Source organism: Narcine bancroftii, chromosome 7 (assembly GCF_036971445.1).
Source record: "Narcine bancroftii isolate sNarBan1 chromosome 7, sNarBan1.hap1, whole genome shotgun sequence".
NCBI lineage: Eukaryota > Metazoa > Chordata > Chondrichthyes > Torpediniformes > Narcinidae > Narcine > Narcine bancroftii.
In genome coordinates, this window is record NC_091475.1 from 49,616,731 (window position 1) to 49,635,667 (window position 18,937).

General features: G+C 41.1%; 1 protein-coding gene across 7 annotated transcripts in view; it reads left to right on the top strand.

Annotated features, from left to right (window-relative positions):
* LOC138738899 (transcription regulator protein BACH1-like) overlaps positions 1–18,937 on the top strand; it is an 87,093-nt gene that overhangs the window by 54,328 nt on the left and 13,828 nt on the right. For 6 of the 7 annotated variants that reach the window (XM_069890062.1, XM_069890065.1, XM_069890059.1 and 3 more), the window contains one exon: positions 14,184–14,438. The exons of the other annotated variant lie outside the window; for it this stretch is intronic. In XM_069890062.1, the coding sequence (XP_069746163.1) occupies positions 14,196–14,438 (243 nt within the window). In that variant the 5' untranslated portion in view covers positions 14,184–14,195. The remainder of the gene's footprint in view (positions 1–14,183; positions 14,439–18,937) is intronic. 7 annotated transcript variants of the gene reach the window in all.

Consider the following 18,937-nt stretch of genomic DNA (forward strand, 5'->3'; position numbering starts at 1 on the left):
AATTTGGGTATTTAAGTGCACTTGTACATCTGGTAAAATATTCAATAATATCAGCTTTCTTGCCTCTATTTCCAGAGTACCTAACAGATTTTACCCTGAATGGAAAAAGTTGTAGACCTTTTTGGTTTTTAACTCCTTTTTGAAATGAAGTAATTTATTTTCAATATCTCTGAGCCTGTGGATAAGTTGCTTTTCTTATCTCCTACAGCATAAAAAGGAGAGTAATTAAGTATTGTCCTGCTTTTTTAGAAATGAGCCTTTGGTTTTCATGAAAGTGAAATACAGCATATTTATCAAGTAATTTCTCATTGTGCAATTGATACAGTAAAGGTTAGAATTAATCTTAGTGTTTCTGAAATTGTACCCTGTAGTTTTATAGATTCTGGTAAATGAAGATGAAGAATTGGTTCAAGGATTAGTCATGCTTTGGGATGAAAATAATGTGCAAGCATGAAGAAGTTTATGGGATTTGCTATAGGAGGTTTATTTTGAGAAGCAATGATATGAAGAAACCGGAAAATGCTCATTCATCATTTGTCAGCATTACTGCATGAGATTATAATTTTGGCTTATTGCATAGCTTAGTTGACAGGCTTTCACAGTGAGCTAAAGAGATATAATAAAATAAAATGCCTTTGTCACAAAACGTATTAGAAATCTGACATTTTGCAAGCATATCCTGTTTAGCACGTGAATGTGCACTGCACTCATAGTTTTTCTAACACCCCTATAGGAGCCCCTCCATTACCCAAAGAAGGGCTCATTTTAATTTTTCCTGTTGAAAATTTAGCTTATTTTCATATCTATTTTTGAGGTATGAAATGTTTGGCAAAACATGACCCAAGTAGTTTTGGTCAACCAAATCCCAAAGAGAAACTGAAAATGAGTGCACTTGAGTTTCTGCAGGAGAAAGCCACAATTTAAACCAGAGAGTTGAATATATCCAAGAGAACATGCAATTTTAGTGAAATACCCTAGTAGAAAGATACTTTTACAATGGACACCAGTTGAATACTGTTGGGGAGAGCGGGGGGGGGGGGGTAAAAACTTTACTTATTTTTCTACTTTGAGCTCAAGTTTGAAGACAAAATATGATTGCCTTTCCACACCGGAAGGAGGGAAAGCTGCACATTCAGCGTTTCAACTTCCTTTTAATTTTGACAAATATGGAGACTCTGACATGTAACATTGGGTGGGAAACTGCAAAGAAAAATGTTCTAAAATATTATGAACTTGTCTTGGATGAATATATGATATATTCAATGAAGTTGGAAGATCTTAGACACAATTAAAAAAAATGAATGTTTTTTTAGTGCTATCTTGAGATTTTCTTGAAATGCAACCAGTAATTCTATGAAGTCGACAAAATAAAAGCTTGTATTAAAGCATCAAATATTGGGGAAAATGTTAAATGATTACATCTGAAAACTACTGGTAATATGTGAATATGTTTTACAGGCCTTCTGTCTACTAGAGAGTTTGCTTAAATTTTTTTCAAAATAGGAAATTGGGAAATTAAACACAAAGGCTCAAATTCTATGGAAAAACTTGAGCAGAGTTGTTGCATCACTTCATGATCTGATGCAAGTTGTCTTCCCATATGCCACTCAATACTATTTCAATGACCACTGGTTTTGTGAAAGAGCAATTTTGGCACCATAAAAATGACACTGCACATTCTATGAATAAGACCTTTTGAAGATTCTTGCACAATTCAACTTGTACAATATAAATTTGTTGACTGTATTTTTTCACTTTTGAATTCTAAACTCTCATCGCTATGAGAGAAAATATCCTCTCCACATTTATTCTATCTAGTCACGAGTTTCTGTAGGATCTCCTCACATTCTTTGAACCTCCACTGTTGAATCTTTCCTTGCTGGACAATCCTTCCACACCAGGGATCATATGAGTGAAACTTCTCTGACCTCCCTTCAGTTAAATACCCAATAATAGCTTGCCTTAAATCTGGGCAAATACACCTAATCATTTCACTGCCTTGTTTTGTATTGTTGGAGAGAGTGCCATACTCAAATACTATCTGATTTGCATGTATTAGCTTTTACTTCTCTTATGGCTAGGGGGCATGGTTCCACCTACTCATGCTGAATGCTACGTGATATCATGTGATGTTTAAATTTGGAGAAAATTAGATGCCCAGTTTCCGACTTGAATTTAAAACTGTTATGAATTATTTTCAGAATTTCTGATTTAATATGAATGCAGAAATGTTGACTAATAGGGTAATTTATTACTTTGATTAGGAATTCTTTTTTCTCTCCTTGCCAAACAGCTTTGTTTTTGGTAATGGGTTTTGATCTTTTATAATAAAATATTACTGTAATAGAATTTGTTTAATTGAAAATGCAGGGTACCTTAGATGAACTGTTATGATCTAAGTGTAATGTATCATTTTTTAATATGTATTCTTATGTACTCTGTAATTTTCAATGTGGAACTTCAATTTCAATAAAATATTGAAAAAGAAAATAAATCTGGGGAACAAATTATTCACAGTACACTGTCCTCGCAAATGCAGTTGCCGTAAGACTTCACTACCATAATTTGCCATATCTTTTGAAATATTTCATATGACAATGTATTTATCACAGACAGACCCTTCAGCCCACATATCCCAACTGAGAAGCAGGTATCCATATACATTAATCGCACTTTGAAGCATTTGATCCTCATCGTTCTCGGCCCTGGTAATTCAATTCTCGCTTAACTAAAATATTGTGAGGATACTTCCTTCAACCATTACCCCAGATTCTTGGATGGATTTTTTTTCTATGGATGCCTGCTAAATCTCCTTCCTCTCACCTCAAACCTCTTTCTTCATAGTTTAGATACTTCCAAAAGAGATACAGCGTCTCAAAATAATGGGTCACTCCTTGGCTGCCTCTGCTCCCAAGAAAGCAAACTCAATTTATCGTGTCTTTCCTAATTACTAAAAGGGCTGCACGGTTGGCGTACCAGTTAGTGTAATGTCTTTACAGCGCCAGTGATCGGGACCAGGATTTGAATCCCGTGTCTGCATGGGTTTTCCCCGGGGGCTCCGCTTTCCTCCCACTGTTCGAAACATACCAGGGGTGTAGGCCAATTAGGTATAATTGGGCAGCACAGACTCGTGGCCCAAGAGGGCTTGTAACCATGCTGTGTGTTTACATTTTTTTAAAATTAAAAGTCTCTATCCTATTCAATGCCTGGATGAATCCCTGCTGTACCTTATAAGCTTATGTGGTGACCAGAACTGCATGCAGTATGTCCAGCTAATATTTTATAAAATCCTACTATCATTTGTGTAGTCTATTGCCTGCTAATGAAGGCAACAATCTGATAGGCTGCCCTGACCATTATCTCCCTGTGTTGCAACCTTTTGGGACTTTGAACTTGCACATACAAGTCTTTTCCTCAATACTGTACTGCACTCTACCATTTATTGCCTACACCTCAGCCTTGTTTGTTCTCCTGGAATGAATAACCTCACCCTTAACAGAAGTAAAATCCATTTCCCTTTGCTCAGCCTCTCTTAACAAATGACAGTATTGTCCGATAGCCTAAAAACCACCCTACATGCTGTTGATTATACCATGACATCTATGAACTTAATTTTCTTGCTTTAAATCAGCTTGCTAATATGTATAGCAAACAGTTATGGTGGCTGCAATGATTCATTCCTGTGTACTTCAATGGTCACAGCTTATCAATTGCAAAAATACCTTAATTCTATGCTTCCTATACTAAGCCAGTTTTGGTTCCAATTTGACAATTTGCTTGAATCTTAGAACCCCTAACTGTTTGGACCAATGTCACAAAATTGTATCTTGTCAAAGGCTTTACTGAAGTCCATGTATCCTCCTTGCAACTTGCCTTCCCGCCAGTTTTTGTGTTGCCTGTGATACATTTGCATCTTTCTAATTCATTGATACACATTTTAAGCAGTTGCATTCCCAGCACTGATCCCATATTGGCTGGACAGTTCTGGTCACCACATGAGCTGACACTGAAGAAGGTACAGTAGGGATTCACAAAGGTATTGAATCCACTAGTCCCAGATGGATGAACTGAAAATGACCACTGGCATGGATAGAGGACTGTTAACCAGTTCTCTATCTATGGGCATTTGTGACTTAACCTTTCATGAATAACCTTGCTGAAGATCAAAGTCCGAATATACCACACTCCCCTCTAACCACACTGGTTGAGATTTCCTAAAAAAAATTTGAACAGATTTGTCAACAAGATTCCATTTCATGAAGTCATGGTTACTCAGCTTTCCCTAGTGTATTATGTATTATTCTGTAATTGATTCTACATTTTCAACAATGATGGCAAGCTAATTGGCCCTCTTTCACTCTTTTTTGTCTCTCCCTTTTTGGCATATTGACAATATTCCTCCAACTCACCATCAAAAAGAATTGAAAACAATGAAACTATTTCAAAAAGTATGTCTTTCACAAACTTAAGGTTTTTAGTAAACATCCAAACAGCATGTTGGTAAGTTAAAAAGCGACTAATACAAGGAGCAGAAAGAGTAAATTACTTAAAATACTTTTCACAAATACAAGACTCAAGGAAATAAATGATTATATATTCAAAAGTGAGAAAATTATTGTACTAGTCTGGTTTTTTTTAAAGAGGCCTGTGTAACCCAGTCAAGGCTGAGATCTAACGTCTGTTGCTGAAGATATTTGGTAAGAAACAAGAAACAATTTCAACACTAAATGTACTTTCAACGCCAGAATTATTTTAATTATTGATCTCAATGAGTACCATAGTTTGTAAGCCTTGCTTCCTCATCTGGTGCTATATATGTGAAAATAAGAAGTTGTGGCAGGTGAACCGCTCCGCTTGTCACGCACGCGGTGGGGCAGCTGGCCAAAATGGCGCCATTGGGGATTTCCTCCTGACCTCAGCACTGGGTTCAGAAGCCCTCGCTTGGGGACCCATGTGGCCCCCCAGCACGGTTCTCAGCCAGATCCGGGCTGGGAGTATTATACCAGCCAGGCAGCCTGCAATAAATCAGTTTTTGCTTACTGAACTCAACCCATCTGGTTGTGCATTCCTTCAGTTAGCAGTGTAGCCGCCGCTACAATTGGTGACCCCAACAGGTTCAAATGTCTTTGAACCCAACATGAATGACCCTTCGATCAACACTATAGCCATCAAGCTTTCTGGGTTCAGGAGCCGTAGACCTGGTTCAGCCACGCAGAGGCTCAGTTTCACCTCCGCCAGATGGCTCGACGCCTTGGGGGACAGAACTCAAAAATCGAGTTGATGGATAAGATGTTCGCGCTTATGGGCTATCACACCAGCTGCCCACTCTTCGAGCGTATCTTCCTCGACCATCTGCCTGAAGATATCCAGCTGTTACTGTCCCAGGAGAACTTTGTCAACCCTAGGAAGGTCGCTCAAAAGGCTCAGGAGCTATGGCTCGAACAATTCCTGGAGGGTTCAGCAGTCCAGCAGGTTACAAGTCACAGGCATGACCACGCCAAGCCTTTCTCTAGTGCTGCGGTGGAACACCTGACCCCTGCAGGGGCCTCAAAGAGCATAGCCAGAAGCAAGTCATCCACTTCAGGCCTCTGCTTCTTCCACCAGCGCTGGGGCGCCAAGGCTCGAAAGTGTCGTCAGCCCTGCTCGTTCCAGGGAAACGAGTAGGCCGGCCGCTGTTAATGGCTGCAGCGACTGGCCAAGAACACAGCCTTCTCTACCTGCGGGATTCAGTCAGCGGCTGACTCTTCCTCATTGAAACCAGGGCCCAGATCAGCGTCATCCCGGCCACAGCCATCGAGTCCCGGAACCGGCTTCGAGGACCTCCCCTCCATGCATCAACTTCGACGGAGATCTGAATGTATGGAGACAAGACCATCCATTTCCAGATCAGTCAGTGGAAGTTCTCGTGGAGGTTTACTGTTTCGTCCCTTCCAACCTCCATCCTGGGTGTCGATTTTCTCCTCGCCCATGAACTCCTAGTTGACATTCGAGGTGGGTGACTGGTAGAAGCCCGTACCTTCCATCCGTTCACCTTAATGCCTCCCTCACAGTGCAGCCGCAGATGGCTACAGTCAGCATGCCCAAGGACGAGTTTCAGCATATCTTGGATGAGTTCCCATCCCTCCTCAAGCCGCAGTTCTCCGCAGCCTCACACGCCAAGGGGTGTTTAATTACATCCCCACCTAAGGCCTGTCCGTCCATGCCAAGGCACGCTGGCTCCCACCGGATAAGCTCCAGGTAACGAAGGAAGAGTTCTTGCTTCTGCAGGAGCTGGAGATCATTCGATGCTCCGAAAGTCCTTGGGCCTCACCATTCCACCTGGTCCCAAAAGCCTCCAGTGGCTGGCGCTCCTGCGGAGATTATCGACGGCTTAACGACGTGACAGTACCTGACCGTTACCCGATCTCTCACATCCAGGACTTTACGGCCAACCTGCATAGTACAAGGGTATTCTCCAAGGTCAACTTGGTGCGCGGGTATCACCAAATCCCAGTGCACCCCGAGGACATACCCAAAACAGCCATCATCACCCCCTTCGGCTTGATCGAGTTCCTACGCATGCCATTCGGGCTCAAGAACGCCACCCAGACCTTCCAGTACCTTATGGACACAGTGGGCAGGGATTTGAATTTCGTATTCATTTACCTGGACGACATGCTTGTCGCCAGCAGATTCTGGGCACAACACAAGTCTCACCTGCACACCCTCTTCTCCTGACTGGCCGACTTTGGCCTAACGATCAATCTGGCCATGTGCCAGTTCGGGAAAGAGTCCATGCAGTTCCTGGGCCATTCCATCACGGCCGAAGGAGCCACACCTGCTGCTATGAAGGTCACTGCAATCAGGGAGTTCCCACGCCCAGACAACCTCAAGCGGCTTCAGGAGTTCGCGGGTATGGTCAATTTCTAGAACCGCTTCATTCCAGGTGCTGCGCGCATCATGCAACCACTCTTCGTCTTCATCGCGGCCAAAGACAAGACACTCATCTGGACTCCAGAGGCCAGCAGGGCATTCGAAGCCATGAAAGATGCCCTTGCGAAGGCTACCCTACTCGTCCACCCACGCACCGACCTGCATATGGCACTCTCCGTCGATGCCTCTGCCACAGCTATCAGCGCTGTCCTGGAGCAGCAGGTGAACGGACAGTGGAAATCACTGGCATTCTTTAGCCGACTTCTTCGCCTGCTAGAGCGCAAGTATAGTGCTTTCGATCGTGAGTTGCTGGGCATGTACCTGGCGGTGCGTCATTTCCGCTATTTCTTGGAGGGGCGGCCTTTCACCATTTTTACCGACCACAAGCCCCTCACTCAGGCACTCACTATGGCAAGAGATCCTTGTCAACAGCGTCACCTCTCCTTCATGTCGGAGTTCACCACCGACATTTGGCACAAGGTGGGTAAAGACAACGTAGTCGCCGACACACTCTCGCGTCCGGCCATTTGTGCGCTGACACCCGGCCTTGACTTCGACCAGCTCGCCCGGGACCATAAGTCCGACGAGGAGACGCGGGCCTTCAGGACTGCCATCACGGGCCTGCCGTTCCAAGACTTCCTGACTCCTCACGGTGAGGGCACCATCCTGTCCGATGTCTCCATGGGCATCCCGCGACCAATGGTTCACAGCAGTGGCTCAGGCAAATCTTTCACCATATCCATGACCTTTCCCACCCTTCCATCAGGTCCACGGTCCATATAGTGGCAGAACGTTTCGTCTGGCGCGGGCTTCGGAAGCAGATTGCGGACTGGGCCAGAACCTGCAGCCATTGCCAGCTTTCCAAGGTACAAGGCACATCAGAGCGCCCATACAAGATTTCGAACACATCCGGGAATGGTTCAGCCACATACACGTGGACATCATCGGACCCTTATCCGTTTCCTGAGGTAACCTTTACCTTTTCACAGTGGTAGACCGCACCACTCGTTGGCCCGAGGGAATCCCGATGCCAGATGTCTCCTGCTCCCGAGCACTTTTGAACGGTTAGGTTGCCCGGTTCGGCAACCCGAACCACCTCACCAGTGATCGGGGCGCCCAGTTCATCTCTGTGCTCTGGGCACAGCTCGCCAACAGGCTGGGAATCGAGCTATGTCACACCACGACCTATCACCCACAGGCCAGTGGGCTAGTCGAGTGACTGCACCACCACCTTAAATCAGCACTTATGGCCCGCCTCACCGGCCCCGACTTGGTGGACGAGCTGCCTTGGGTGCTCCTGGGCATCCGCTCGTCACCCAATGAAGACCTACAGGCGTCATCAGCCGAGCTGGTCTACGGTGCACCGCTAGCCCTACCTGGTGATTTCGTCAACGCACCTCACAACCCCCAGCAGTCATCACATGGTCTGCTTCCCTGCTTCTGGACCCAGTTGGATTCCTTCACACCCCCACCGCTGCCCAGACACGGCACACAGGCCTCTTGCATCCCCAGTGAGCTGTACTCTGCAGAGTATGTTTTTATCAGGCGGGGCCTGTCCACAGCACCTCTACAAAGTTCATACGAAGGGCCGTACAAAGTTGTCCAGCGTTCAGGATCCACTTTCACACTGGACATCAGTGGTAAGAGGGAACTCTTTACGGTGGACAAGTTAAAGCCAGCCCACCTTGACCCCACCGAACCAGTAGTTGTGGCCCAACCCAAGAAGCGAGGCTGCCCGGCAAAAAAGGACATTGGCACCAGTTCTGGGGGGGGTGGGGTGGGCTGTGTGGCGGTACGCCATTAGGCAGGCAAACTGGCCCCACTTGTCACGCACATGGCGGGGCAGCCAGCCAAAATGGCGCCGTTGGGGGTTTCCTCCCGACCTCGGCACCGGGCTCAGAAGCCCGCACTTGGGGACCCACATGAAGCCTCGGTCAGCACGGTTCTCAGCCAGGTCCGGGCTGGGAGTATAAGACCAGCGAGGCAGCCTGCAATAAATCAGTTTTTGCTCACTGAACTCAACCGACTGGTTGTGCGATCCTTCAGTTAGCAGTGTAGCCGCTGCTACAAAGTAAAAAATTACTTTGGTAACCACTTTTAATACACTGAATCACCACAATTTGTGTTTTATCTAAAGTATCAGAATAAAGAAATAAAGAATAAATAATAAATTGTTCTTGCAAAGTGTATTTATTAAAACAAGGTTGTTCATTAAAATATATCCAGATATCAAATTAAAGTTAACACTTTAAAAAATAGTTTATAGAAATGGTGTTCAGTTTTGAGTTCTTTTAGCAAATAACTTAAAATAATTAGCAAAAAAAAGGAAATAATAGCAGGAATATATTTTTGTTTATGTAAGGGGATATTCTGAATAAGTATGACGAAACAAGAGACTGTAAATGCTGGAATCTGCAGAAACACTGCTGGAACAACTTCACGAGTGAAACAGAATTGTGGAGACAGGAGGGATATTGATGTTTAGGTCTGGGTGGAGATGGAAGAGAAAAATTGGTTGGTGTATAGAAGTCAGGGGAAGATGGCAGAGGAGTTGGAAGTTGATAGCTGGAACAAGAAGAGGAGAATAACAGGCAGATGGAACTGGGTGAGTGAGGGTGGATGGGATGGAAAGGAGAGAGAAAGGAACATGTGGTGCTGGTTACCTGAAATTGAGAATTCAGTGTAGAATATGAGGTGACCATCAAACTACTCCTTTAATTCCTCCCATTCTCTATAGATCAAAGGGATAATCAAGAACCTTAGCAATATCTGTCTTTTTGTGGGCTACACGGAACAGTACTTGTTCCAAATCTGATCTGCGGGGTGAGAACCAATCTTTTGGGGACTCCTGTATCCAGAAAAGATTGAAATTTGATATTGTCAGATGCATTCTTGCAGGCCAAATGAACTCGAGAATTACGTGTTTGTTAACAAGTTTTGAGATTAAAAAGAAGATCCAGTTGTAACAATTGCCAAGGCTCATAAATGTGGGAGAAACCATGAAAGAAAAGTATGAAGGACAATTAGAAAAGGAACAAAGTGACAGAGACTGAAAGAATAGATTTGGGCCTCCTTTTGTGCCAGTTGCAAGTCATTTATTATCACATAAATAATAAAAGTAGTCAAAGGAAACCCAAAACTTAACACTGATTTCAGAATATCATCCTGATTTCAGAATAGTCTCCATTGAAGTATGCTCCATGTACTTTATTTCCAAGAGGTAGATTATGCATCTCTTTCCTTCATTGATCTGAAAGTTTGCTGATTTAAAAAAAAAATTCTTTCCTTCTATTTCCTTTTCCTAAAAGACAATAGTTATTGATAAAGGTCTGCCATTATCAAGTAACTAAATTAGGGGTATTTATTTGTTATTTTCCTCTAAATATTCTAACACTGTGTACCATCTCTGGTTAGAGCTGCAAAGAAAAATGTTGACATGGTGTTGTGAATATCTTGCCTTAGCATCCTGACGTTTGTGGTATTTAGTCACTCAACAAATTAAAAACATTAAAATGAATTCATCGTGTAAATGACCTACTATTTAGCCATTCCCCTCATCGTTGTCACCCTTAATTCAAGTGAATTTCCTTGCTGTACCTGTGCAATGTTAAATCCAGTGTAGGTTTAGTGGTAGATTCTCCATTGTATGCCTGGGGTATAGCAATAATTTAATGGACTGGACTTGCAGTTCAGGTAGTGAACGTAGTTGATTTTCTGCATTCACTCAGGAATCCTGAAATTGACCTGAGACCATTTAAAAATAAATAAACACACACACACATATATATATATATAGATTTATGGAGGGGTAAATGTCCACATCAGCTGCAGGCTCGTTGGTGGCTGACAAGTCCGATGCGGGACAGGCAGACACGGTTGCAGGGGAAAATTGGTTGGTTGGGGTTAGGTGTTGGGTTTTTCCTCCTTTGTCTTTTGTCAGTGAGGTGGGCTCTGCGGTCTTCATCAAAGGAGGTTGCTGCCCGCCGAACTGTGAGGCGCCAAGATGCACGGTTTGAGGCGATATCAGCCCACTGGCGGTGGTCAATGGGGCAGGCACCAAGAGATTTCTTTAGGCAGTCCTTGTACCTCTTTTTTGGTGCACTTTTGTCACAGTGGCCAGTGGAGAGCTCGCCATATAACACGATCTTGGGAAAGCGATGGTCCTCCATTCTGGAGACGTGACCTACCCAGCGCAGTTGGATCTTCAGCAGCGTGGATTCGATGCTGTCGGCCTCTGCCATCTCGAGTACTTCGATGTTAGGGATGAAGTCGCTCCAATGAATGTTGAGGATGGCATAGTGGCACAGCAGTTCACACTGCTGTTTCATGGTCTCAGAGACCTAGAGTTGATCTCTGCTCAGGCGCTCTCTGAAGGGTGTTTACATGTATAACCCCTGTGAACTAATGGCTTTAAGTTAGGTGCTGCAGTTTACTCTTTCATCTTAAAGATGTGATAAAAGGTCAATTTGCCACTGTAAATTAACCCATGAAGTAGCTATATAGTGAAATAAAATAAGAACCAATGGGCATGTGAGAGAGTAGTAAGGAGGGGAAAGTCACTGCTCTTAGAGCTGCAGGGATTCCAGGCTAAATGGTTGCCTCCTGTAATTTTTATTTTAGAGTAGGATTCTGTTTGAGTTCAAAAATAGCAGTATGCCCCACATTTTTAAATTACTGTATTTTGTTTCCATCATCTAGATTTCTTCTGATGCTTCCATTTGAAAATTAGAAGATGTGTATTACAATTTGATAAAAATAAAAGCTGACAACAGTGCATCCTCTTGAATTTGTGTCTTAAGACAACCAACTCATGAGCTGTTAACGTGTTTCATCAGTTCCCAATGCCTTGATGTTTTTGTAGTATACCATGAACTTTAAGCTGCTGTGTCCCATTCTCCCTGGATCGGTGTAACTTAATAGAAGACAATAAATGAAAATGGTATTGAGGAGAGAGCTGATGAGTATCTCAGATGCTGTGATGTATGGATTTGTATATATTAACATTGACTTAAAATAGGTTTGATTTCAGATTTCAAATTTATTGTCAGAGTACATACATGACATCACATACAACCCTGAGATTCTTTTTCCTGCAGGCAAGGCAGATTTGCCACTTATTTGAGGTGCAAAAAAAACTGTACTCATGTAAACAAATTAAGAAATGTAAACAACTGTGCAAAGCCGGGTTAGCGCAATACGTTACAGCACTAGTGATCGAGACAGGGGTTCAAATCCAGCACTGTCTGTAAAGAGTTTGTATGTTCTCCCCATGTAGGCAAGGCTTTCCTCCTACCATTAAAAAAAAGTGTACCGGGCTTGTTGGTCAATTGGGTGTACAACTAATCTCCGACATTTGTCTGAGTTCCGTCCTAACTAACCAGTCGTATCTCAAAATGGATGCAAATCAGAAGTATGTTAGCATGGCATGTAGAAGTCATAAATCAAGACATTTAATCAAATTTTCAATTCCAAATCGAGCATCTTCCTCAGCTTCTTGCCAGATGTATCAGCAGCATATAGGTTTTTACTCTTGCTCGCCATCTTCTTTGGTGAGCTTAACAAATAACAACTGAGAGACGGTCGCTATAGTATGCACGCAGCCGTTATTTTTTTTCCGGTCTTAAATCGTAAGTCGCATAGGTCGTAAGTCAGGGAGAGGCTATAGTTGGGTGCCATGGGCCAAAAGGGCCTGTTAACATACTGTATGTCTACATTTTAAATTGTTTAAAAAAAAGTATAACTCACATTGTGGTAGTATTTATGAATTATTTCCGTTTCTACATTAGCAAATGCTGCTAAGTCAGGAGTGGGGGGAAATATAATAAACAGGAGGGTGAAATGAAAGACTGGGGACAATATGTAAGGTGTCATATGTCAGATTTCATGAGACCTCAGAATTCAAGCCCTGGAACCCCCTGAATTTATGGCAGTTTTATAGGGAATTTTCCACACTTGTGTGGTTGTGCAATTTTAATGTATATAACTGTGCCTCTGGCATGGTTACAAAAAATACAGAGCTAGCTAGCTTTGTAGCTGACCCTAAATGTCACAATATCTCATTGATCCGGGTATTAACAAAGAAAGATAAACTTTGAATTACATTCGTATTTTGTTGTCAAATTATTTCTGCTGAATTGGTTAAAAAAAATTCCATGAAATGTCAGTCTTCATTGGTTTTAATTTTCTTTTTATTTGTTTTGATTTTGCAATCATCATTTTTTTCAAAACTGCCATTAGTGAAAATAGATGGTTTTGTGTATCCAGCTTTTTCCTTTTTTTTCAGATTTAGAGGATTTTTAATCCTTTTTTTTGATAAACATTTGTCATGAAGGCTTCAATTCCTTTTATTCTGAAGTCATTGCTTTGAGAATTTAAGAATGTTACAATCATTAAAACTTTATAAAAGTTATGTGTCATCCAATTTGCTCTTAAAAATTTAAAAACAAATAAAATATTTTTTTTTTTGCAACTTTAAATCACTATTCAGTACTGCTGCCAACCAGGCATGGTCCCTCTTTTACAATGTCTCAGTGAAAATTGTATTCAAAGTTATGGTAAAGCGAAAATATTAAAACTTGGCAATCAATCTTCACATCAGCTAATTTCCTTTGTTTTTATTGTATTTGAATTGCAGTTCTTTTTCTCAGAGAAAATTTGGTTTCTGCAGCCTGCTCCTACAATTTTACAGTTCAAAACATTTAAGCATTGACCTGTATGAAAGCCTAATTTTCCCATTCATTTTTAAAATCAGGCCCTAATGCAATCTTGTGACATGGCATTCCTTTGTAATTAACATATTTCAGTCTATTTCATAAGGCTTGGAATAACCTTTGATTTTGGAATTATTTGTTGTTGCACACACTTTGATCACGAATTGACTATTTTGTTCCGTGATTTACAAAAACTAGCATACTATACCTTTCCACTTTAACTTAAATTCATTCAAAATTCTAATCTGTGATATGCATACCTTAAGATGTACATTAAATGCGTCATTTGGTTCTTCTACTTTGTTTAAGTCAATGAAAATTGAATTGTGTTAAGTTAGAAATATAATAATAGACATTATTGTAAAATTACACTTTAGCTTGCATTGCTGACCCTACTGGTGAGAAAAGTGAATTTTCTACCATACAAGCCTTGGAGGAAACTGAAAAGTGTACTACACATTAAATGTTTTTTTTTCTTTAATGTTGAATTAATATGATTAAGAACTTATTGTAGTTGAAGATTATTAGTGGTAGAATCATGTAATATATTTGCTTTTCTAGATATGAGTGACAATGTCGGTGAAAGACAAGAGCGATGTTTTAGTTTATTCCTACGAGTCTTCTGTACACAGCACCAATGTATTGCTGAGCCTCAATGATCAAAGGAAGCAAGACCTCTTTTGTGACATGACTGTGATTGTAGAAAACAAATCCTTTCGCGCTCATCGTTCCGTGCTTGCTGCCTGCAGTGATTATTTTCTGTCAACGGTGGTATGGAAGAAAGAGCTTGACATGTTTGTCACACTTCCTGAGGAGGTAAATAATGGTTGAGATTTACATAATCGTGTTCTAATTTCATATTTTTTAAAAATTTCTGCCCTCAAAAGCAATCAATGACCTGGAGAGATGGGAGTAAGGGGAAGGGGGGGGGGGGGGGTTAAAGGTTACATGCTCCTTTTTGGTATTTGTTGTCTCCTGTAGCTGCTAAGTGGAGGGAAAATAGGGCCTGCACCTTTAGCAATAATGGGCCATGCTATTCAGCAAATGCTAGTTTCCTAATGAAATGTTGGTGATATGACTGATAATGAACTCCCAATGATTGACTATAGGGCAGATAAATTCCACCAAGGAAATCTTCATTTACAACTTTGACCTTGCTCTCAATCTGCATCAATAGCCAAAAGTTTCCAATTTCTGAAGTTTGCAGTTGCCCTTGTTTTTCTGGTGCTACCAAGAATACTAAACCTGACCATGTAGATTTCTCTGTTCAGGCAACTCTTGAACAAGCGTCAAGACAAATATCCTGTAGTAATTTTGATGTGCTGCCTGGCTTAATACCTGCATAACTTTGTAAAGAATCGTTTGCCATTTTAACAGTTGACACTATATTGCTATGAAAAAATTGTTAAATTATGTGCATTTATTAGTGTTAATTACTAATGTTAAGGATTTTAATCAATTATTTAATCTCAATTTTGTCCATCAACTTTGTTGAAAGTTAGCATTCATGAGTTTAAATTAATAAATAAAAATATGGAAACAAGAGACTAACTCCTTTCTATTATCGTTCTGTTTTGTAGGGTGTGGCTTTATTTTAGTGCTAAATTTGGGGTAATTATTTTGGCATTTTCATGTATAAGAAAAGTTTGGATCTCGCAGAAAAGTTCCTTATGGGGAGGGCAAATTATTAGGCAAAGGTTTGAGTTAGTTAATTGAGAGAAGCTGTTATCAGGAAAGTGCACAACTGACATGTGAGAATTACTTTAGGACCAACTAATTAGAGTCAAGGATAGGCATGTTCCAGTGCAAAGAAAGGTCAGGAATAGTCAGATGAGAAAATCTTGGATGTCAAAGGAAAAGGTAGTACATGTAAGTTTTAGCAAGTGGTAATTAGACAGGGCCTTGAAGGAATGTAAGAACTGCAGAAAAGAGTTCAAGCAGCAAATTAGGAAGGCAAAAAGTTGCACAAAATGCCCTTGGCAACAGGATTAAAGAGAATCCTAAGCATTTTATACACATTAAAAACACAACCATAACTAAGTATGTAGGAGGGAATTTATTCTTCAAGATGAGGAGGAGAAAGATTAAGGGAGATATGTAGGGGAATATATTTTAGGGTGATGGGTCCCTGGAAGTCTGCTAGTCGTAGTGGAGAAAGCACGTTCAGTAGTCATATTGAAGAGGCTTCTAGATGCATGAAAATGAAAGGGATGAATGGATAAGGACAAGCAGCAGTTTTAATTTGATTTGGATATGGTGTTCAGCACTGACTTGTGGCTGAAGGACCTGTTCCCATGTAATACTGTTCTAGATTCTATATAGCATTGATCAATCTGAGAAAATGAAGCAGAAGCAATGCTCCAAAATTCCTGGATATTAATGCTTGTTTTCATTGAGTCTTGGGAGTACAAAATAATTAAGGTTTTGTACTCCATAATAATTGCATAGGCTATGTGGTGGAGAATAAGATTCCAGTTTCCCTTCGAGAAGAATGTTACAGTCAGAAAGTTTTGAAGGAGAACCAGTCAGAAGAGAGAGCACAGAAAAGAGAGCAACTGGATCTAGTACAAGGCAGTGAGCCTGGTGAGGTGACAGATCACTCGGTGGGTGAGCATTTCAGAGAAAGTGATCACAAATTCCTAATCATTAATTAAGCTTTGTACATGGTTAGGTGATATTGGAAAGCATTTAAGTAGGGAAGGGCTAATTACAATAGAAGTTTGGGAGCATTAATTGGGAACAGATATTCTCAGAAAAATGCATAGCAGAAATGTGGAGGATATGTAGAGACCACTTGCATGGAGTTCTGAATATGGTTGTCCCACTAAAACAGGAAAAGTATGGTAGTAAGAACCATGGTTGACAAGTGAGGTAGAAAAGTCAAGAGAAAGAAGGAAGCATGCTAAAGGTTCTGGATTCAAAAATCAAGGCTCTTGAGAATTATAATGTAACCAAGACAGAACTTAAGAAGGGATTTTGGAGGAGTTAGAAGGAAATATAACAAGGCTTTGGCAAGTAGGATCAAGGAATTTTGCACATCAGTGAAGAACAGGAGGATAACTTGAGAAAGGGTAGATCTGCTCAGGGATAAAAGGGAAGCATACTTTGAGGTGGAGGGAGAGGGGGAAGTCCTTTATGAAAACAGAGAGGGACCTTAATGAATCTGAGATCAGCATTTGACAAGCTAATGTGCTGAAGCATGCTGAGGTTAAGAAAGAGGAACTGCTGGATCTTTTGAAAAAAACATTGGGACAGATAAGTCCCTGGGCCTGGGTGGGATGTATCCTAGTGACAATGGGAAGCAAAAGCAGAGATTGGTGAGGCATTAATGATGATCTTTGCATCTTCCTTGACCACAGGAGTGGTATTGGATGTTTGGAGGAGTTCCCATGTTGAAGAAAGATAATGGGAATAATCTTGGGAATTATAAATCAGTGAGTCTCAAGATAGTGGTGGGCAAACTGTTGGAGAGAATTCTTGGGGACAGGATCTACAAGCATTGGGAGAACCATAGTCTTTTAGGGATAGTCTCAACTTGGTTTTGCGAGGGGCAGGTTATTGTCATGTAATAAACATTAAAAACACAACATTCATGATATACTTTAAATGTTGCCTGTCTTTAGGCAGACAAAGAGTTGTCATTAGTATTGCACAGAGACACTTATTATTGCAATTAGTATCAGTATTGCAATTAGTATTAGTATCATGAGCCTAATTGAGATTTTGAGGAGGTGACAAAACAAATTGAAGATAGAAAAGTGGATGTTATGTATATGGATTTTGGTAAGGTACTTGACAAGGTTCCCCATAACAAACAGGCTCATCCTGAAAATCCTGAGGTATGGGATCCATGGAAACTTGGCTGCTTGGATTCAGAAATGGCTTACACACAGAAGGCAGAGGTGGTAGTGGATAATGTGTATTCTGCCTGGAGGTTGTTGATGAGTGGTGTTCTGCAGGAATCTGTTCTGGGACCACTGCCTTGTAAGTTGAGGGGATGGTCATTAAGTTTGCAGATGATATGAAGGTTGGGGGTATTGTGGATAGTGGTTGTTGTAGGCTACAATGGGATATAGACAGGATTCAGAGTTAGGCGGAGAAGTGGCAGATGGCGTTTGATTCAGAAAAATGTGTAGTAATACACTTTGGACGATTGAATATGAAGGCAAAGTACATGGTTAATAGCAGGATTCTTAGCATCATGGAGGAATATTAGGATTTTGGAGTCCATCCAAAAGTTCTTCAGAGTTACCACAGAAATAAATAGGGAAGTCAAGAATGCATATGATGTGCTAGCCTTCATTAGTTGCAGGATTGAGTTTCAAGAGCCATGCTGTAATGTTATAGCTCTATTAAACTCTGGTTAGACCACACTTAAAGGTATTGTGTTCAGTTCTGGTCACACCATTGTCGGATATGGAAACTTTGGAGAAGGTACAGAAGAAATTTAAGAAAACATTAAGAAAGATAAGGAAACATTTCTTTTGAAGAAAGATTGACCAAGCGGAGGATTTTCTCTTTGGAGCAACATAGGAAGAGAAGTGACTTAATAGACATGTACAAGATTATGGGAGGCATAAATAGACTAGGCAGCCAGCACTTTTTCCCAGGATGGCAATGCCCAGCAACAGAGCACATAGATTAAGATGAGAGGAGGAAAGTTTAGAGATAGTGACACAGAGTAGTGGGTACCTGGAGCACACTACTTGTGGTGATGGTGCAAGCTGATACAATAAGATCATTTAGAAGACTCTTAGAGAGGTGCACGGATGTAAGAAAAATAGAGGATTATGAACTTTAAGGGAGGGAAGACTTCGATTGATCGTGAAGATGGTTTATGTAGGTCAGCACAAAATCGTGGGCCAAAAAATCCATAGTGTCTTGTTCTGTGTTCAGGATGTAGCAAGAACTAGTTCCAATATGTTATGTTTAGACAAATATCAAAACCTTTTACTTTTAGCCACATGAAAGAAATTTATTGGTGAAGAAAGCAAAGATGAAAGTTTACCCAGTGTGATCCATCTTTTCAAGATGATCTTAAATTGAGATGTACTTAAATTGCAATGTTTAATTTAGGTGTAATTTAAAAGGGTATTGTTCGCTTTGTACAGAAACATTATCTTTGCATAGACATTGAGGGCTTGCTGATGAGAGCAACTTTTAATTAGTGTTTAATATGAAGAAAGATTATGTGCAGTACACCAAGATTGTTACTTGTCTTACTTTATCAATAGTGAAATGTTATTTTTTGTTGTTTGAAACCAAATGAGATAGGATGTGTCATTTTGATTTTGTACATTTAAAGATTTCTGAAT